This window comes from Mobula birostris, chromosome 25 (assembly GCF_030028105.1).
Source record: "Mobula birostris isolate sMobBir1 chromosome 25, sMobBir1.hap1, whole genome shotgun sequence".
Taxonomy (NCBI): Eukaryota; Metazoa; Chordata; class Chondrichthyes; order Myliobatiformes; family Myliobatidae; genus Mobula; species Mobula birostris.
This window is the reverse complement of record NC_092394.1, coordinates 29,525,519-29,548,633: the sequence shown is the minus strand read 5'-3', so window position 1 is coordinate 29,548,633 and position 23,115 is coordinate 29,525,519. Positions and strand designations below refer to the sequence as shown.

Here is a 23,115-nt window from a genome sequence, read left to right as displayed (position 1 = left end):
GTGTTGCAATGTTCAACAAGCCAGGCAGCAGCTGTGGAAAGAGAAATTGTTAATATTCAAGATTGATGTCGTTTCTGATTAGGTCAATCTGCTCCATCGACGTTGACAATTCTGGTCACTCCGCTGCAGGAAGGATGTGATCAGGTAGGTGGAAGCAGGTAAAGATTCACAGGACAGGTTGTGTCTCAAGAGACTGATAGGCTGGGACTCTTTTCCATGGAACAAAGGAGGCTGAGGGATGACCTTAAAAAGCTTTGATCAGTGACCAATCGGCATCTGGGACTGATTAGCGAGTGCAAATTAAAGGAAGGCAGGGCAAGTGCAGTGGCCATAGTTTAAGTGGACAGAGTCAGATTGGTGATACTGAGGCTTCAGTCAAAAACAAAAAGAAGCTCTAGGTTAAGTTTTTTTTCCCCTTCCCTTCTTGATATCTGCTCAGTTAAGACAATAGAGATGCCAGGCAGGATAGTTGAATGCTCCTCTTGCAGGATTGGAGAAGGCAGGGAAGCCTCCAGTGCCCCTAATAACTACAAATGCGAGAAGCACACCTAGCTGTAGCTTCTAACAATCCACCTTAAAGGAGTTGGAGCTGGAACTGGATGGACTCCGGATCATTCAGGAGGCTGAGGAGGTAATAGGTAGGACATATAGAGAGGTAATTACGCCCAGTGTCCAGGACGGGTGACAATCAGGAAAGGGAAAGGGGTTAAGGAACCAGTGCAGAGTAGTTCCATGGCCATCCCCTCTCAGCAACAGGTTTAGCACTTTGGATACTGTTGGTGGGGGTGACTGAACAGAGGGAAAACACAATAGGTCATGTCTCTAGCACCGAGTCTGCCTCTGTGACTCAGAAAGGAAGCAGGGAGAAGAGGCACACTGTGGTGATAAGGAATTCATTAGTTAGGGGAATGGATTGGAGGTTCTGTAGATGAGAACGAGATTCCCAATGGTATGTTGCCTCCTGGGTGCCAGGGCCCAGGATATCTCGGATCGAGTCCACGGCATTCTTAAGTGGAAGAATGAACAGCCAGAGGTCGTGGTCCATGTAGGTACCAATGACATGGGTAGGACGATTGACAATGTTTTGCATAGGGAGTTAGGGGCTAAGTTAAAGGGCAGGACCTCCAGGGTTGTGTTCTTAGGGTTGCTACCAGTGCCATGTGCTAGTGAGGCCAGAACTAGGAAGATTATACAGTTTAATATGTGGCTAAGGATTTGGTGTAGGAGGAATGCATAAGATTTTTGGATTATTGGGCTCTCTTCCAGGGAAGGTGGGCCCTGTACAGAAGGGAAGGTTTGCACCTGAACTGGAGGGGAAGTTGGCAGACATGATGTTGTAGGCATCACTGAATCATGGCTGAAAGGAGATTATAAATGGGACCTTAAAGCCCAAGGATACACATTGTATCAAAAGAACAGGCAGGAAGGCAGAGGGGACAGCATTGCTCTGTTGGTAAAACTGAAATCAAATCAAATCATTAGAAAGTAATATAGAGTCAGAAGCTGTTGAAACATTGTGAATATAGCTAAGGAACAACAAGGGTAAAAAGGCCCAGATGGGAGTTGTATACAGATCTCTAAACAGTAACAAGGATGTGGTATACAAACTATAATGGAGATAGAAAATGCATGCCAAAAGGGCAATGTTACAATAGTCAAAGGGGTCTTCAATATGCATATAGATTTGGAAAATTTGGACGACTACAAGTACTTAATACATTTGGACAGGTACATGGATAGGAAAGGTTTTAGAAGGTTATGGGTCAAATAGAGACAAATGAGATTAGTGTAGAATCATCTTTGTTAAAAGTTCAAAGTACACTTATTGATCAAAGTGTGTACGAATTATACAACCTTGAGATTCCTCTCCTTACAGGCAGCCACAAAACAAGAAACCCAAAAAACAACTAACGAGACAAAAAAATCACGCAAAAAATAAAAGCACGCACGATTTATGTTTCTATATGCATGCTTTCATACTGTATAAATCTAAATTCCAGTTCAACTTCCTTATCTATTCCCCATAACCTAAAACTCCACATCAAAAATCTCTATTGGACTTGTATTTAACAACTCAACCTCTACAGCTTTCTGGAGTAAAGAACTGCAAAGATTTGTGACATTGCCGGAAGAAATTCTTCCTCATTTGCACTCTAATGGGCAACACTATATTCAAACTACGCTAACGGTTCTCACAAGTGGAAACATAAAACACAAGGAAATCTGCAGATGCTGGAAATTCAAGCAACACACACAAAATGCTGGTGGACCACAGCAGACCAGACAGCATCTATAGGAAGAAGCACAGCCTTTCATCACAAGAACCTAACCATCAACATTCATTAACTCATAGAAACCCTGCGGCACAATACAGGCCCTTCGGCCCACAATTCTGTGCCGAACATGTCCTTACCTTGAAGATTACCCAGGGTTACCCATAGCACTCTATTTTTCTAAGCTTCATGTACCTGTCCAGGAGTCTCTTAAAAGACCCCATCGTTTCCGCCTCCACCACCGTCGTCGGCAGCCCATTCCACGCACTCACCACTCTCTGCGTAAAAATCTTACCCCTGACATCTCCTCTGTACCTGCTTCCAAGCACCTTAAAACTCGTGCTAGCCATTTCAGCCCTGGGAATAAAAAACACTTCTGACTATCCACACGATCAATGCCTCTCATCATCTTAAACTTACCTCTAATACATCCTTAAAATGAGAACAAAATTTTACAGTGCTCCAGCGGAGGTCTGATTAACAACCTGTATACTGACTGGCAGAAGTGCTTCTCTACTTTTATATTCCTTCTCCATTTGAAATGAAGGACAACATTCCATTTGCCTTTGTAATTACTGGCTCTATCTACATGCTAGATACATCAGGTTGCCTAAAAAGGGAGCTTCGAGAGCGTTAGTCCATTGTACGTGGCCTATCAGCGGCTATAACCGGCGCACCAATCGTAAGTTAAATAGCAGGGAAGGTTCAGGCATAAAAGGGAGACACTGCCTAGCGGAGCGGTCATCGACGGAGTGGTCTGAGGCAGAGTGGTAGGGCTTCGGCGATAAGGGGTTGAGGCGAGGTAGGTTACCTGTGAGGAATAGAAACAGGAAGTATGTCTGTGAGGCCGGTGTTCTGTACTGGGTGTCAGATGTGGGGAGTCCAGGGGACCCCCAGCCTCCCGGACGGCCACATCTGCATCAGGTGCCTGGAGCTGCAGCTCCTTTGGGAACTGGAGATGCAGCTCGATGACCTTCGTCTGGTCAGGGAAAGTGAGGAGGTGATTGAGAGGGGCTATAGTCAAGTAGTCACACCGGGGTCTCGGGAGACAGGTAAGTGGGTAACAGGAGAGGGAAGGGCAAGAGTCAGGTACTAGTGAGTACCCCTGTGGATGTCTCCCTTAACAATAAGTACTCCTGTTTGAGTACGGGGGGAGGAATCGGCTTACTTGGGGGAAGCAACAGTGGCCACGCCTCTGGCACAGTGTCTGGCCCTGCAGCTCAGAAGGGTAGGAAAAGGAAGAAGGCAGCAATAATAGGGAACTCTATAGTTAGGGGGTCAGACAGGCAATATTGTAGACGCAGGAAAGAAACGCAGATGGTAGTTTGCTTGCCAGGTGCCAAGGTCCGTGATGTTTCTGATCGCGTCCACGATATCCTGAAGTGGGAAGCCAGAGGTCGTGGTACGTACTGGAACCAACGACATAGGTAGGAAAAGGGAGGATGTCCTGAAAACAGACTACAGGGAGTTAGAAAATTGAGCAGCAGCACTTCAAAAGGTAGCAATCTCAGGATTACTGCCTGTGCCATGCGACGGTGAGTATAGGAATAGAGTGAGGTGGAGGATGAATGCGTGGCTGAGGGACTGGAGCGGGGGAAGGGACTCAGATTTCAGAAGAGTTTAAACTAGAATTGCTGGGGAATGGGAACTGAACTGAAGAGACGGAGGAAGGGGCGGTGAGAAAGCTTGGAGACGGTGCAAGAGGGAGCATAGGCAGATTGATAGGAAGGGGTACGCTCAGACCGATGGTTTGAGATGTGTCTGTTCTAATACAAGAAGCATCAGGAACAAAGCGGATGAGTTTGGAGCGTAGATCAGTACTTGGAGCTATGATGTTGTGGCCATTACAGAGACTTGGATGGCTCAGGGGCAGGAGTGGTTACTTGGAGTGCCAGGCTTTAGATGTTTCAGAAAGGACAGGGAGGAAGGCAGAGGTGGTGGCGTATCAGAGATAGTGTCACGGCTGCAGAAAAGAAGAAAGTCATGGAGGAATTGTCTACTGAGTCTCTATGGATGGAAGTTAAAAACAGGAAGGGGTCAATAACTCTACTGGGTGTTTTTTTTTCCAAATATATAGACCACCCAATAGTAACAGGGATATTTGCTGTTTGCTGTTGTGTGCCCATGAGATGGCTTTCCAGAGATCATACCCGGACCTCTTGTCCTTTAACATCTGCCGGACGATGCTGAGGATGTTCTACGAGTCTGTGGTGGCCAATGCTATCATGTTTGCTGTTGTGTGCTGGGGCAGCAGGCTGAGGGTAGCAGACACCAACAGAATCAACAAACTCATTCATAAGGCCAGTGATGTTGTGGGGATGGAACTGGACTCTCTCACGGTGGTGTCTGAAAAGAGGATGCTGTCCAAGTTGCATGCTGTCCATCTTGGTCAATGTCTCCCATCCACTACATAATGTACTGGATGGGCACAGGAGTACATTCAGCCAGAGACTCATTCCACCGAGATGCAACACTGAGCATCATAGGAAGTCATTCCTGCCTGTGGCCATCAAACTTTACAACTCCTTCCTTGGAGGGTCAGACACCCTGAGCCAATAGGCTGGTCCTGGACTTATTTCATAATTTACTGGCATAAATTACATATTACTATTTAACTATTTATGGTTCTATTACTACTTATTATTTATGGTGCAACTGTAATGAAAACCAATTTCCCCCGGGATCAATAAAGTATGACTATGATCATTACTATTTAATTTATGGTTTTATTTCTATTTAATTATGGTGCAACTGTAACGAAAACCAATTTCCCTCGGGATCAATAAAGTATGACTATGACTATATCGAGAAGCAGATGGGGAGACAGATTCTGGAAAGGTGTAATAATAGGGTTGTCATGGTGGGAGATTTTAATTTCCCAAGTATTGATTGGCATTTCCCTAGAGCAAGGGGTTTTGTTAGGTGTTTTCAGGAATGTTTCCTGACACAATATGTAGACAAGCCTACAAGAGGAGAGGCTGTACTTGATCTGGTATTGGGAAATGAATCTGGTCAGGTGTCAGGTCTCTCAGTAGGAGAGCATTTTGGAAATAGTGATCACAATTCTATCTCTTTTACCATAGCATTGGAGAGGGATAGGAACAGACAAGTTAGCAAAGTGTTTAATTGGAATAAAGGGAAACATGAAGCTATCAGGCAGGAACTTGGAAACAAATTGGTAACAGATGTTCTCAGGGAAACGTACAGCAAAAATGTGGGAAGTGTTCAGGGGACATTTGTGTGGTGTTCTGCATAGGTACGTTCCAATGAGACAGGGAACAGGATGGTAGGGTACAGGAAACATGGTGTACAAGGGCTGTTCAAAATCTAGTAAAGAAGAAAACCTTACGAAAAGTTCAAAAAACTAGGTAATGATAGAGATCTAGAAGATTATAAGGCTAGTAGAGTTTAAGAATGAAATTAGAAGAGCCAGAACAGGCCATGAGAAGGCCTTGGCAAGCAGGTTTAAAGAAAGCCCCAAGGCATTTTACAAATATATGAAGAACAAGAGGATAAGACGTGAGAGAATAGGACCAATCAAGTGTGACAGTGGAAAAGTGTGTATGGAACCGGAGGAGACAGCAAAGGTACTTACTGAGTACTCTGCTTCAGTATTCACTGTGGAAAAGGATCTTGGCGATTGTAGGGATGACTTACAGTAGATTGAAAAGCTTGAGCATACAGACATTAAGAAAGGGGATGTGTTGGAGCTTTTGGAAAGCATCAAGTTGGATAAGTCTCCAGGACCGGACAAGATGTACCCCAGGCTACAATGGGAGGCGAAGGACGAGATCACTGAACCTCTGGCAATGATCTTTCCATTATCAATGGGGATGGGAGAGATTCCAGAGGATTGGAGGGTTGCAGATGTTGTTCCCTTATTCAAGAAAGGGAGTAGAGATGGCCCAGAAAATTATAGACCAGTGAGCCTTACTTCAGTGGTTGGTAAGTTGATGGAAAAGATCCTGAGAGGCAGGATTTATGAACATTTGGGGAGGCATAATGATTAGATATAGTCAGCATGGCTTTGTCAAAGGCAGGTCATGCCTTACAAGCCTGATTGAATTTTTTGAGGATGTAACTAAACACAGTGATAAAGGTAGAGTAATAGATGTAGTGTATATGGATTTCAGCAAGGCTTATTGAGAAAGTAAGGAGGCATAAGATCCAAAGGGACATTGCTTTATGGATCCAGAATTGGCTTGCCCACAGAAGGCAAAGACTAGCTGTAGATGAGTCATATTCTGCATGGAGGTCGGCGACCAATGGTGTGTCTCAGGGATCTGTTCTGGAACCCCTTCTCTTTGTGATTTTTATAAATGACCTGGATGAGGAAGTGGAGGAATGGGTTAGTAAATCTGCTGATGACTCAAAGGCTGGGGGTGTTGTGGATAGTGTGGAGGACTGTCAAAGGTTAGAGCAGGACATCGATTGGATGCAAAACTGGGCTGAGCAGATGGAGTTGAACCCAGATAAGTGTGAGGTGGTTCATTTTGGTAGGTCAAATATGATGGCAGAATATAGACTCTTGGCAGTGTGGAGGATCAGAGGGATCTTGGGGTCTGAGTCCATAGGACACTCAAAGCTGCTGCACAGGTTGACTCTGTGGTTAAGGCGTACAGAGCATTGGTCTTCATCAACTGTGGGATTGAGTTCAAGAGCTGAGAGGTAATGACACACAGATATATAGGACCCTGGTCAGACCCCACTTGGAATGCTGTGCTCAGTTCTGGTCACCTTACTACAGGAAGGATGTGGAAACTATGGAAAGGATGCAGAGGAGATTTATAAGGATGTTGCCTGGATTGGGGAGCATGCCTTATGAGAATAGGTTGAGTGAACTTGGCCTTTTCTCCTTGGAGTGGTGGAAGATGAGAGGTGGCCTGATAGAGGTGTACAAGTTGACGAGAGGCATTGATCATGTGGATAGTCAGAGGCTTTTTCCCAGGGCAGAAATGGCTAACACAAGAGGGCACAGTTTTAAGGTGCTTGGAAGTAGGCACAGAGGAGATGTTGGGGGTTAAGCTGATTTTTTTTTAAAAATGCAGAGAGTGGTGAATGCATGGAATGGGCTGCCGGCAACAGTGGAGGTAGATACAACAGGGTCTTTTAAGAGACTCCTGGATAGGTACATGGAGCTTAGAAAAACAGAGGGCTATGGGAAACCCTAGATAACTTCTAAAGCAAGTACATGTTCGGCACAGCATTGTGTTTCTATTCACAAATGCTCCCAAAGCCCTCTGTAACATAACTTTCTGTATTGTCTCTCCACTTGAACATTGACCTTAACTTTACCGGATGGAGAATAAAAGAGGCTAATTAAGACTGTATTTTAAAGGTTTAAAACAAAAACCTGGGGCTCAGCAGCAAATTCACTGAGAAAATGCAATCTATAAGTGCTGCATTGGTGAAAATTAAGCAACTTCAGTGCTAAGCAGGAATCACTGCCTTTTCTGATATGCATTTTCCGGCATTCACACGTACATCTTAAAAGCAGCAAAGGCAAGTGGCCCAAAACTCAGATGATATCCAAGATGCAAGATTTTCGTAGTTTTAAGTTTTCACTCACTTTCATGATTTGATTTAAATCAACTCAAAACTTGTTTGTGACTACTGGTATTTTAGGACAATAGATTTAAGAAAGTTGCATCCAATACAAATAATTAAGACAATAACAGATGGTTTCCCAAAATCTCAATGACCCCCCTCCCAAGTGGTTGTGGTCATTTTTGCCTTCTCTCTGGCCCATAATTTTATACACATTTGCCATTGAATGTACAAGGCTGACTTGTCTTATCCCAGCTTATTTAAAACAAAAACAAATATTTTTTCCATAGTCTGCACCTTTTGCAGATTGAGCTAGTTCTATGCATCTGAGCTAGTCATTGAAAGGGGCTCTCACACCAATCTAGCATTCTGTCATCAACCTCATTTGCTTCAATAATAATAGTCCTTTGAATATCTCAACACTCCTCTGTTCTCTCCATCTCTATTAGTATTCTGCCAATTTACATTTTCAAAATTGACATCTTCCTGACTTTGAGCACTGTGCCTACAGCCTTGAGGAGGGCAGTTCTAGTCCTAAACCAAGGAATGACATGCTGGCTAAGTGAATTCAAGTTCTTATTGATTAAAATAAAAGCCAAAAACTGAAGATGGAGAATAAAAACAGAAAAATGCTGGAAATGCTCACTAAGTCAGGCTGCATCTGTAGGGAGAAACAATGCTTCAGATTGACAACTTCCATCGACCTTGAGTACTTCCAGCATTTCATTTTCACTAAAGTGACAAGGTTTAAATACAAGTTTAAAAATGTAACCATTTTAAATAGTATCATCACATAAAGGTTGGATATACCAAATAGTTTCCAAGTCATAACCAACATTGTGTACCAGTTAAGAATTGTACTGGTATTTTTCCCTGCAACTTTTTCCAGTGTCACAATTTCTGTGGAGAAAGTCACAGTAAGAATATTGTTGTAATACTAAAAGCCTTCCTTTTAATTAATAAAATACCCTTGTTAAAATTTTCAATCATAAATTTTCCAGCATTTTAGATCTGAAAATTTACATTTTAATTTGTGTTATACAGACATAGCGTCAGGTTTTAAAAACTGAAATGAAAGGACAGAGTCAGAAGTGTTGGAAGGACAAAGCCTGGCTTACAGAACTGGAGGGCTCTGCCTGACCTGCTGAGTCTCTCCAGAACTTTGTGCATGCTGCTCTGGATTTCCAGCCTCTGCAGAATCTCTCACGTTTATGTAGAGGATAGAAACATAGAAACATAGAAAATAGGTGCAGGAGTAGGCCATTCGGCCCTTCGAGCCTGCACCGCCATTCAGTATGATCATGGCTTATCATCCAACTCAGAATCCTGTACCAGCCATCCCCCCCCATACCCCCTGATCCCTTTAGCCACAAGAGCCATATCTAACTCCCTCTTAAATATTGCCAATGAACTGACCTCAACTGTTTCCTGTGGCAGAGAATTCCACAGATTCACCACTCTCTGTGTGAAGAAGTTTTTCCTAATCTCAGTCCTAAAAGGCTTCCCCTTTATCCTCAAACTGTGACCCCTCGTTCTGGACTTCTCCAACATCAGGAACAATCTTCCTGCATCCAGCCTGCCCAATCCCTTTAGGATTTTATATGTTTCAATAAGATCCCCCCTCAATCTTCTAAATTCCAACGAGTATAAGCCTAGTTCATCCAGTCTTGCATCATATGAAAGTCCTGCCATCCCAGGAATCAATCTGGTAAACCTTCTTTGTACTCCCTCTATGGCAAGGATGTCTTTCCTCAGATTAGGGGACCAAAACTGCACACAATACTTCAGGTGTGGTCTCACCAAGGCCTTGTACAACTGCAGTAGTACCTCCCTGCTCCTGTACTCGAATCCTCTTGCTATGAATGCCAGCATACCATTCACCTTTTTCCACTGCCTGCTGTACCTGCATGCCCACTTTCAATGACTAGTGTATAATGACACCCAGGTCTCGTTGCACCTCCCCTTTTCCTAATCGGCCACCATTCAGATAATAATCTGTTTTTCTGTTTTTGCCACCAAAGTGGATAACCTCACATTTATCCACATTAAATTGCATCTGCCATGAATTTGCCCACTTACCTAACCTATCCAAGTCACCCTGCATCCTCTTAGCATCCTCCTCACAACTAACACTGCCGCCCAGCTTCGTGTCATCCGCAAACTTTGAGATGCTGCATTTAATTCCCTCATCTAAGTCATTAATATATATTGTAAACTGGCGTCCCAGCACTGAGCCTTGCAGTACCCCCCGAATCACTGCCTGCCATTCTGAAAAGGTCCCATTTATTCCCACTCTTTGCTTCCTGTCTGCCAACCAATCCTCTATCCACATCAATACCTTACCCCCAATACCGTGTGCTTTAAGTTTGCACACTAATCTCCTATGTGGGACTTTGTCAAAAGCCTTTTGAAAATCCAAATATACCACATCCACTGGTTCTCCACTATCCACTCTACTAGTTACATCCTCGAAAAATTCTATGAGATTCGTCAGACATGATTTTCCTTTCACAAATCCATGTTGACTTTGTCCGATGATTTCACCGCTTTCCAAATGTGCTGTTATCACATCTTTGATAACTGACTCTAACATTTTCCCCACCACTGATGTCAGGCTAACTGGTCTATAATTCCCCGGTTTCTCTCTCCCTCCTTTTTTAAAAAGTGGGGTTACATTAGCCACCCTCCAATCCTTAGGAACTAGTCCAGAATCTAAAGAGTTTTGAAAAATTATCACTAATGCATCCACTATTTCTTGGGCTACTTCCTTAAGCACTCTAGGATGCAGACCATCTGGCCCTGGGGATTTATCTGCCTTCAATCCCTTCAATTTACCTAACACCACTTCCCTACTAACATGTATTTCGCTCAGTTCCTCCATCTCACTGGACCCTCTGTCCCCTACTATTTCTGGAAGATTATTTATGCCCTCCTTAGTGAAGACAGAACCAAAGTAATTATTCAATTGGTCTGCCATGTCATTGCTCCCCATAATCAATTCACCTGTTTCTGTCTGTAGGGGACCTACATTTGTCTTTACTAGTCTTTTCCTTTTTACATATCTATAAAAGCTTTTACAGTCCATTTTTATGTTCCCTGTCAGTTTTCTCTCATAATCTTTTTTCCCCTTCCTAATTAAGCCCTTTGTCCTCCTCTGCTGAACTCTGAATTTCTCCCAGTCCTCAGGTGAGCCACTTTCTCTGGCTAATTTGTATGCTTCTTCTTTGGAATTGATACTATCCCTAATTTCTCTTGTCAGCCACGGGTGCACTACCTTCCTTGATTTATTCTTTTGCCAAACTGGGATGAACAATTGTTGTAGTTCATCCATGCAACCTTTAAATGCTTGCCATTGCATATCCACCGTCAATCCTTTAAGTGTCATTTGCCAGTCTATCTTAGCTAATTCACGTCTCATACCTTCAAAGTTACCCTTCTTTAAGTTCAGAACCTTTGTTTCTGAATTAACTATGTCACTCTCCATCTTAATAAAGAGTTCCACCAATTTATGGTCACTCTTACCCAAGGGGCCTCTCGTGACAAGATTGCTAATTAACCCTTCATCATTGCTCAATACCCAGTCTAGAATAGCCTGCTCTCTAGTTGGTTCCTCAATATGTTAGTTCAAAAAACCATCCCGCATACATTCCAAGAAATCCTCTTCCTCAGCACCCTTACCAATTTGGTTCACCCAATCTATATGTAGATTGAAGTCACCCATTATAACTGCTGTTCCTTTATTGCACACATTACTAATTTCCCATTTAATACCATTCCCAACCTCACTACTACTGTTAGGTGGCCCGTACACAACCCCCACCAGCATTTTCTGCCCCTTAGTGTTATGCAGCTCTACCCATATCGATTCCACATCCTCCGGGCTAATGTCCTTCCTTTCTATTGCGTTAATCTCCTCTCTAACCAGCAATGCTACTCCACCTCCTTTTCTTTCATATCTATCTCTCACAAATATTGAATATCCCTGAATGTTGAGCTCCCATCCCTGGTCACCCTGGAGCCATGTCTCTGTGATCCCAACTATATCATATTCATTAACAACAATCTTCACTTTTAATTCATCCACCTTGTTACGAATGCTCCTTGCATTGACACACAAAGCCTTCAGGCTCGCTTTTACAACACTCTTAGCCCTTATACAATTATGTTGAAAAGTGGCCTTTTTTGATTTTTGCCCTGGATTTGCCGGCCTGCCACTTTTACTTTTCACCTTACTACTTTTTGCTTCTACCCTCATTTTACACCCGTCTCTCTGCACTTGTTCCCATTCCCCTGTTGTGAACTAACCTCCTCTCTCCTAGTCTCTTTAACTTGATTCCCACCCCCCAACCATTCTAGTTTAGTCACCTCAGCAGCCCTCGCAAATCTCCCCGCCGGGATATTGGTCCCCCTAGGATTCAAGTGTAACCTGTTCTTTTTGAACAGGTCATACCTGCGCCAAAAGAGGTCCCAATGATCCAAAAACTTGAATCCCTGCCCGCTGCTCCAATCCCTCAGCCACGCATTTATCCTCCACCTCATTGCATTCCTACTCTGTCGCGTGGGACAGGCAGTAATCCCGAGTTTACTACCTTTGCAGTCCTTTTTCTCAACTCCCTATATTCTCCTTTCAGGGCCTCTTTCCTTTTCCTACCTATGTCATTGGTACCTATATGTACCACGACCTCTGGCTCCTCACCCTCCCACTTCAGGATATCTTGGACGCGATCAGAAATACCCCGGACCCTGGCACCAGGGAGGCAAACTACCATCCAGGTCTCTGGACTGCGTCCACAGAATCGCCTATCTGACCCCCTTACTATCGAGTCCCCTATTACAACTGCCCTCCTCTTCCTTTCCCTACCCTTCTGAGCTACAGGGCTGGAGGCACGGCCACTGTCGCTTCCCCCAGGTAAGCTGTCTCCCCCAACAGTACTCAAACAGGAGTACCTATTGTCAAGGGGCACAGCCACCGGGGTACTCTCTATTACCTGACTCTTCCTCTTCCCCCTCCTAACCATGACCCACTTGTCTGCCTCCCATGGCCCCGGTGTGACCACCTGCCTGTAACTCCTCTCTATCAACTCCTCACTCTCCCTGACCAGACGAAGGTCATCGAGCTGCAGCTCCAGTTCCCTAATGCGGTCCCTTAGGAACTGCATCTCGGCGCACCTGGCGCAGATGTGGACGTCTGGGAGGCTTGGAGACTCCAGGGCCTCCCACATCCGGCACCGAGAACAACAAACTGCCCTCACACACATACTTCCCCTCTCCTCAAATAACAACAAAAAATGAATACCAAACCTTCCTCGCCTCGCCTGTTTCCACCTAAGCCCATTGAGCCGAAGCCCTTAAGCCTTCAGTCTGGATCAAGTAACTGAGGTTGTGGATTCAGTAGAAATTAAAATTGACCTGACTATATGAAAGCCAGGGAAGAGGAGCAAAAAACTCAATAACTGCAAGGTAAGGAGAGCAAGATTTAGCAATTGGAAAATCCAGGTTTCTAGAAATTTGAATTTAATTCACTAGGTCTTGATTGAAATTTTCCAAATAGTCCACAACCAGCCAGAAGTTGGCTGGCCACTGAGTACTTAAAGGTGGCAAAGAAATAATACAGAGGCAATGTGGAAATGAAGGCATAGTTAGTGCAGATAATCATTAAGATTAAAGAGAAACACACTCGTCAGCAATGCAGGTAGCGAGCATTCAAATTAATGTTCAAGCAGCGTCAGGAAGTCATTTACTTAGTTCCATCCAGCCACTCTCATTTTCCTCAGCTTCCAGATTCCCAAAGTTTAGAAAATATCATGTGGAATTAACATTTGAAAAAAATACAACCTCATTAAAATAGTTAGATAGGATTGTTTCTGGAAAGCAGTTAAGCTAGTGTCCAACTTGCCTGTGAACTAGGCTTGAAGACAATAAAGCATCTGCTTGTTTTTGCACGGTTAAGCTATTTTGATCTTCAATTTTTTAAAAATGCTGTTTGAAACACAAAATGATCCTCTGTGATTAATTTACTCGTTATTCACTAGGGCTGATGCAAATTAATAGCATATAAATCAAGTTTGGCTACAATGAAATTAAGATTTCTTTGTGCCGTAGGACCTTTCTCAAAATCGAATGTCACTGAACTGAGATATGTGGAAAGATTGCTCAAAATGGGAGACATCTATAATACAAGGTAATCAGAAAAGCCCAATAACACGCAGTTTCACATTCAAATTCAAGAACAAATGAGAACTCAGCTCCATGTACTGAATCATGATGAGACCAAAATTATGGCTCACATTTGTCTGACCAAAGGCAGGTAGAAATGGAAGGAAACTATACCTCTGAAGCACCCTCCCCCCCCCCCCCCAAATTGATGATAGTATTAAAGGACGAGGGGAGAAAGTCTCATTAGGGAGCAAGAAAGCATGATGACAAGTCTTTTGGGAGTCCTATTGTCTTAAATCTTAACAGGGGAACAAGTGTGGTCAAAGTGACCATACCTGCAAAAGCCATTATAGCTATATGGGATGTGGGGGAGATAGAGGGAGTAGAGTGGAGGTGAAGTGAATTACATTTACACAGCAGGAATCAAGAACATTTCAAAGCACTGCAACAGTTGATATCTGACATCCAAAGATAGTTCTCCCAGTGCATTGGAGAGTAACTTTACAGCTGAGCCATAAAGATTAAGCAGCTGCCAATTCCTCCTTTTGTTCTCTTTGCAATTTACAAGACCCTGATGAATTGTCAGATGGAAAATTACAGTTGAGTTCCGAGGTCATACAACCTACCATTTAATAAGTATTTCATCATGGATATTTTGATGCAACCAGTGTGATATGGTACTCTTAAGAAAACCTTCAAAGACAAGGAAGATTGTGAGAAAACAAAACAAGGCACAGAACCAGCTAATCAGCTCTGAAGCAATCTCAAGTCTCATTCCTCTTCTTTCCCCATTGCTCAGCAAATTACATTTCTATTACCACTATGAAGCGCCATGTCCTATACATTGTTAACTACTTCAAGTCCCACATTCAAAGTTTTATGCACTCATGCATAAATCTATCATGCCTAAACCCTGCACATTTTTCTTCTGCCAAAACGCATCACTTCACAAGAGTCAATTTTTTAAAAATTACTTGCTTATTCTGCCAGCATTGTCAGCCTTTTTTCCCCAACTGCAGACCATTGCTTTTCATTGTTGGACACGTCTCAAAGTACCACACAAGTGTAAGTTTTGAAATTTCACTCTGTGCAACCACATCCAATCATTAAATCAAAAAGTACTTCCTGCATTAATCTTAACAAACACTATTTGTTGCATTTCTATTTGAAAAATAACTTCACCCTTTTATTCCAATGACCTTAAATTTTGCCAGCTGACTTGCAATGTAGGGCTTATCTTCTGAAAATCTATACAGACGGCACATACTGTATTCTCTTTATCAATGGGCCAAATGACCGACTTCTGCTCCTTTGTCTTATGGTCTTTTATAACTTAAAATATTCAGATCTTAAATATATTGTACAGATCTGAGTAGGATAGATTGTGTTCCAGAGCTGAAAATTTGCAGAGGGCACCATAAAAATGATTAATTTCTGAAATTTCAGATTTAATCTCTTAGATACATGTTTTACAATGAGAACACAGCAAACATTAACAAGTTTAAGCAATCCAACTGTCTTTTTTTTAAAACATGGATTTACAAATCTAGTCTTTGTATTATTAATAGGTTCAAACATTTTGCCCAGATAATGCAGTTAAATTCAGAATTCCTGTAGTCTGTGATTCCCAGCTGTTCCAGAGAGTACACTGTTTCACAGCCTTCTCCAACATCATGTCCAGAAACACATTAAGTCGTCAACAACCTCAGGTATTTGCATAAAAGTACCATGGAAATGTAGAGTGTGGAATGATTGTGAATTTTTAATGATGTACTATACATACAGTATTTAGACATCCAAGCAACCCAATTAATATTTCAGTGCATGTTGAAATGTCTTCATATTTCATCCATTTTAATTTTTGTGCCGCCAGTCTTTATTTAGGACCTGCAATATGTTGAAAATATTCAGGAAAAAACTGTGCTCTTTTCTTTTGTAGCCTGCATCAGTGAAAATGCTTTAATGTGATGGACAGCTTTGTCATATTGATGACTTCATTACAACTGGTTGCCAAAAATCACCTTCAGTTGATGCCTCTTGGCAACTGATGTAGAAAAAAGGAAGACATTACCCCAAAAATCACTTGATCTTTTAAGGCAGCTCTTGAGATCTGCAGCAAGCAGAGTCAATTAATCACCAACTTACATCCCAAAGCAATGAAATGCACAAGCATAACTTATCACAGGTTAATGCCCAATTAAAGGAAAATACAACACTTAACTATTGGATCCTTTTATTCAGCAAAAAGCATATGCAAATCTTACCAAAAGCACAGTAATTCCAGAAATGAGAGAGATTGTCATAAAATAATGTGCTATGATTACATTCATGCAACAATACAAGTCACAAAGCTTTTCCTTCCTAAACAAACTACAGGGCATCCTAACTAGTGCTTAGGCACTTTACCAATGAACTGAGATTTGAGGCCACAACTACGGTTAAAAATTACACTTACATAGGCAATCAATCTTAGTTTAAGCAATAGCTCTTAATCAGCACAACTCCAGATTCAAATCAGAAGGCAGCAAAATAAGCCACCTCCAAGTATGTGCCACAGGTACAACATGGAGCATCTAACATGCCAACCTGAAACACCAGTTAAGGCTGGTGGACTAAAATGTATTTTACTTGACCCTAATTTATGCCTGCACACTTTGCATGCATTTATGGGATATTTTGTTCTTTTCTATCAGGTAATCTCAGGCTATAAACTATTTGATCCCCACAAACTTATGCATTAACACAACCAAACATATGCTCATTTGAAAAGTTTGTCTGACAAAAAAAAAATCAAATACTTTCATTTTCCGAAACTAAGCCGAACATCAGAAAGTACGAAATATAGATATTCATAGAAACTTGCTTGGAGAATAAAATAATGATTAAAAGTGCACTATGATGCAGAGACTTGTTCACACTTAAATGAAAAACTCACTGCTGTCTGGATCCATACAGTTATCAATGATTGAACAAACAATCCACTTGGGTCAGGTTCAGTGCAGCAAATAACTAAGGCTCATTTTCAAAAGTTAATGAATGATGGGAAGTAACTAAGGGACTATGAAGAGTAGCTAAACAGCTGTTTATCCTCATTTGGCCTGTAATTTTACTGGAACAAAATGACAATATGTTCAGTACAAGATAGATTCTTTTGCAGAAACTTGGAAATTTAAGGTTTCGACTGGCAAGACCAATTTCAAAAATCTGTTACTGATATTTAAACTGTGCCAACACGATCTTTAGGTGCTACTGGGATCACACAGCTTCAAGGTCTGAAACCATACATTGAGACAGCTTTGGAATTTCTTACATCAAATAAATCACTGTCATTACAAGCAAGAGAGATTCAAGAGAAAGAAGATACCCTATGTATTAGAGAGGAGTTAATGACTTTGGAATACTTATGGACGAAGACAACAAAAAGGCCAATAGAAATAGGAAGGTAATTAAGGCAATTTGTGGATCATTTCGCTGACAGTACTATACATGCGATACATTTTGACTAGAAGATGGTAATAAACAAAAATATGCACACTTGCAAGCCATACACATTAAACAGCCAGTGCTGGGCAGTTCTAAGCAAGCAGTTATGTTGGATAGCAGTATTATAAAATACACACTGAATTCTATATCCCTTTCCTGCAGGCTCAAGCAGTACCAAAATGCACTTATATTATACATTAATCTTCAAATTTCCAAAATATGATGACTTTTCTGTCAAGCATTAACAAGAGATAATTGTGCTGAACCACATATACACATCAACTCCAAATACTTAACAGACCATTGGTGCCAGAAATGCAGTATTTACCACTACAGCACATATTTCCAACATATTTACATGTGATACAACCTCAGTGAAAGTATTCTTGCAACTCAAAACTTCAAAAGGGTTCAATAAGTTTTAACAAAAAAAAAGGAATCGCTTCCGAACGCATGGTTAGTCTTCGTGAACTTCATTTCTATTGTCCTGACTGGTATGGCAGCAAAGTGTTTTTTTTTTGTATTTTAAAAAAAAACTGTAGTTAGCATGTGACGGAAATGCATTGATGGATTTGTTTTGGATATATCCTTACAAATATGTACAAAGTAAGTACAGGCACTTAAAACGTCTTTGGTTGGAATAAACCAACGTTGCAGGACACACTGCATTCAAAGCGTCAATGCCCTTTCTCTTGGGCTTAATGTGCAAATGCTTCTACCTGTCCACATCCAAGAATGAAGCTGTTTTATGCTTCTGATAGTGCAACCTGAAAAAAAAAAGAAAAAATCATGTGCATAGAAACAAATAAGCTGGAAAACTAGAGTACTATCAATCTGTCACCAGGTTTGTTTCGTTATCTTTTATCCTTAATCACTACTTAATACTCCAAAGCAGACTTAGAACCAAAGCAGTTAGAAAGTCAGGATTATGCTGCTATCTACACACATTCCTAGTTAGGAAATGTGAAGCTCACAATTGGGCAACCAAAGTCTAGTAAGGTACAAAATAGTAATATATCAATATCATTTTCAGTAGGTTAACATTTCAGCTTGCATTTTAATTATTACTGTAAAACTTGGGTTTCTAATATTTGATATTTAAGCGAATTTGAAAAGGGGATAGGAACTGGAGTCATGCCGAGGATGGGTTGGTATACAAATAGATGCAGTGAGATAAAATACAATAATTTTCTAGTGAGACTATGAGAAAGGGCAGGCAAATGATAGGGCAAAACCAGCCGGTGGGATGAGTTGAATTGTAACATGGGGGAGGGGGAAGGAAGCATAAAAGGTGATGAAAACAGGACTGAAGGTGATATATTTGAGCGCACACAGTATACGGAATAAGGTAAATGATCTTGTTGCACAGTTAGCAATTGCCAGGTACATCACTGTGAACATCACTGAGTCGTGACTGAAAGACTGTAGATGGGAGCTTAACATCCAAGAACACATAGCATATCAAAAGTACTGGCAAGTAGACAGAGGGTTGTCTCTGTTGGTTTTTAAAAAAATGAAATCAAATCTTTAGAAGGAGTTGACATAGAGTCAGAAATTGTAGAGTCGCTATGGATAGAGCTAAAAAATCTGCAATGGTAAAAAGACCCTGAAAAGTGTTATATGCAGGCCTCCAAACAAGTAGCCAGGTTATGGGGTACAAACAACAGGAGATAGAAAAGGCATGTAAAAAGGACAATGTTACAATAGTCATGGGGGATTTCAATATTCAAGTAGATTGGGAAAATCAGATTGGTGCTGGATCCCATGAGAAGGAATCTGTACAATGTCTACAAGATGGCTTTCTAGTGCAGCTTGTGGATGAGCTCACCAGGAAAAAGGCAATTCTGGACTGGGTGTTGTAGTATAATGAACCAGATTTGTTTGGGGAGCTTAACGTGAAGAAACCCTTAGGAGGCAGTGATCATAATATGATAGAATTCACCCTACAATTTGAAAGGGAGAAGCTATGGTCAAAAGTATCAGCACTGCAGTAGAATAAAGGGAATTACAGAAGCGTAAGAGAAGAGCAGGCCAAAGTTAATTGTAAGGGGATGCTAACAAGGATGGCGGCAGAACAGCAATGACTGGAGTTTCTGGCAGCAACTTAGAAGGTGCAGGATAGATACATTCCATAGATGAAGTATTCTAAAGTAAGGATGATGCAACCATGGCTGATGCAACCATGGCTGACAAGTCAAAAACAGCTTAAAAGCAAAAGGAAGGGCATACAATATAGCAAAAAGAATTGTGGAAAGTAGAGGATTGTGAAGCTTTTAGAAACTATCAGGAGGCAACTAAAAAAGCCACAAGGAAAGAAAAGATGAAATAAGAAGGTAGCTAGTTAATAAAATGAAAGAGGAAGAAGTTTCTCATATGTATGGCACTGAGCAAAAGTCTTAGGCATCCTAGCTTTTTATATAAATTCTCTTTTTTTATTTTCTCTTCTGCATTAATGTGTCAGCAGAAAAGAGCAAATTTTACATTTCCAAATATTCATTTTCCAAGAAAACTTAAACGTTAGAGAAAATTTTGTATTTTGTTATAGAAAGTAACATTAATAGATCACCTTTCAAATAATAAACAAAACTTGATTACTTTGTAGGTATAGATCCCAGTGCACGATTAAACTAATGATCAATAACAATGAGTTGAATGAACTAAACTAATTAACTGAAACAGAACCAGGAGTAGAAGGAATCAAACTGGGCGAACGACAATCAAACTATAAAGGTGAAGGTGTGGCCAATGTGACAGTTTAACCTTCAAATCATCATTTCTTACACATGGGAAGAGTGAGCAGAGCGACAAGACACAGGATGGTCATCCTGCATCAACAAGGTCTCTCCCAAGCAAAATTTTTGCAACGGACAGGAGTTTCAAGATGTGCTGTCCAAGTTTTAAAGAAGCACAAAGAAATGTTAAGGTTGAAGACTAGAAACATAGTGGTCAGCCACAGAAACTGAGTGCAGCAGACAAGAGACACATCAAACCGACATCCCTTCTAAATCAGAAGTCCAGCACTGCTATCAGCTGAGCGCATGGAAACCACTGGTGCCCAAGTACAGTCCAGAGAAATCTTGTCAGAAGTGGTCTTCATAGAAGAGTTGCTGCCAAAAAGCTATTGCTCCAAAATGGAAGCAGAGCCAAGAGACTCACCTATGGACAAAACCACAAAGGCCAGGGTGCTGAACAACACCGGTAACTGCTCTGGACTGATGAGTTAAAATTTGAATTTTCTTGTCTTAAACAGGAGACAGTTTGTCCTCAGAAGAGGTGGAGAGTGCTACATGAATGAGTGTCTGCAGCTAACAGTTAAAGTGGAGATTCCCTGCAGATTAGGGACTGCATTTCTGAAAATAGAGTTGGTGATCTTGTCAAAATTAATGGATCCCTCAATGCTGAGAAGTACAAGCAGATTCTCATTCATCATGCAATACCATCAGGGAGGCGTCTGATCAGTCCCAATTTCATTCTGCAACATGACAATGACCCCAAACACAAGGCCTAGGTCATACAGAACCATCTTCAGCGAAAAGAACAAGTTCTGTAACAGATGGCTGTATACAACATTGAGGCTGCATGGAATTACCTGGAGACTGAAGCAAGCGAGACAGCCAAAGTCTGCCAAAGAACTGTGGCAATTTCTTCAAGAAATACTTGGAACAACCTGCCAGCCAAATTTCTTATAAAACTGCACGGCAGTGTACCTAGAACAACTGATGCAGTTTTAAAAGCAAAAGGGTGGTCAAACCAAATATTGATTTGATTTTATTTTACAGTTTACTTTTTATAGTAAATTATACATAACATTTCATTTGATCATTTTGAAAGTGTCTTCGCTTTACAGATTTTTTTTAACTTGTACCTAAGACTTTTGCACATTACTGTACTTTATAAAGAGTAATAGAGACAAAAGTTGATATCAGACCACTGGAAATGACACTGGAGAGGTAGTCATGTGGGATAAAGAAAAGGCAGATGAACTTAAGTATTTTATATCAGTCTTCACTGAGAAAAGCCCTATCAGTATGCCAGCAATCCGAGGTTGTCAGGGTTCAGAAGTGATTGTAGTTGCTATTACTAAGGAAAGGTCTGAAGGTAGATAAGTCACCTGGACCAGATGGACTACATCCCAGGGTTCTGAAAAAGGAAGAAGAGATTGCAGATGCATTAGTAATGATCTTTCAAGAATCACTAAATTCTGGCATGGTTCCGGATAACTGGAATATTGTAAATCCCACCCTACTCTTTAAGGGAGGGAAGCAGAAGGGGAATTATAGGCCAGTTAGCCTGACCTCAGTGGTTAGGAAGATACTGAATCCATTACTAAGGATGAGTTTTTGGGGGTATTTAGAGGAACATGTTAAAATAGACCTAAGTCAGCATGGTTTTCTTAAGGGGAAATCTTGTCTAGCAATCTGTAGGAATTATTTGTGGAAATAATGAGCAGGATAGACAAAGGAGAGTCAGTGGATGTTGCATACTAGGATTTTCAGAAAGCCTATGACAAGGTGTCGCATGTGAGGCTACAACACAAGAGCCCCCGTGGTAAAAACAGAAAAAAAAAACACTGATCCATTTTGTTCATTTTTTGTGCAGGAGGATGGTTTCAGGGCTTGATGTGCCTGTTCAATTTTTTGTGCCGGGACATAAGATTTGGGGGTTGCTGCCTTTCTTTTCTTTCTTGGTTTCATGGCTACCTGAAGATTGAAGAATTTTGGAGTCGTTTACTCTGATAATAATTGAACCTTTTAACTTTATATTACAGGAAAGATACTTGCATGAACCGAAGGTTGCCAGGGAATAAAGGGGGCCTTTTCTGGTTGGGTGCAGGTGACCAGTGTTCCGCAGGAGTCAGTATTGGGATCACCTCTTTTCACATTATATATCGATGACTTGGATGATGGAATTGATGACATTGTGACCAAGATGCGGATGATACGATCACAGGTAGAGGGTCATGTAGGGTTGAAGCAGGGGGTCTGCAAAAGGATTTAGATTGGGAGAATGGACAAAAAAGTGGCAGGTGGAATTTAGTGCAGGGAGTAACAGTCATGCACTTTGGTAGAAAGAATAAAGGCATAGACTATTTACTAAAACTGGAGAGAATTCAAAAATCATGAGGTGCAAAAGGGATTTGGAAGCCTTCAAGCAGGATTCCCTAAAGATTAACCTGCAGGTTGAGTTGGCAGTAAAGGCAGCAAATGCAATGTTAGCATTTACTTTGAGAGGACCAGAATATAAAAGCAAGAATGTAATGCTGCAGCTTTATAGGGCACTGATCAAACCACACTTACGAGTATTGTAAGGAATTTTAGCCCTTATTTAAGAAAAAAATGTGCTGACGTTGGAGAGGGTCCAGAGGAGGCTCACGAGAATAATTCTGGGAATGAAAGGATTAACACAAGAGGAGCATTTGATGGCATGGTTCTGGGACTGTACTCACGAGAGTTTAGAAGAATAAGGGGAAGGAGTCTCATTGAAACCTATCAAATATTGAAAGGTTGAGACAGAGTGGATGTGGAGAGGATATTTCCTATAGTGGGTGAGTCTAGGACCAGGAAGTGCAGCCTCAGAATAAAGCAATGTGCATTTAAAACAGATACGAGGATGAATTTAGTTAACCACATGGTGGTAAACCTTGGAATTCATCGTC

General features: G+C 41.4%; 1 protein-coding gene across 3 annotated transcripts in view; it reads right to left on the bottom strand.

Moving 5' to 3' along the window:
- Positions 1 to 16,192: 16,192 nt before the first annotated feature.
- tmem248 (transmembrane protein 248) overlaps positions 16,193 to 23,115 on the bottom strand; it is a 34,173-nt gene continuing 27,250 nt past the window's right edge. For 2 of the 3 annotated variants that reach the window (XM_072243089.1, XM_072243091.1), the window contains exon 7: positions 16,193 to 18,226. Coding sequence is in view for 2 of the 3 variants with exons in the window: in XM_072243091.1 (XP_072099192.1) it covers positions 18,206 to 18,226 (21 nt within the window). In the remaining variant the exon portion in view is untranslated. Of the gene's footprint in view, positions 18,227 to 21,570; positions 21,600 to 23,115 lie in introns of all 3 variants that reach the window. The other variant, XM_072243092.1, reaches the window with a different exon arrangement.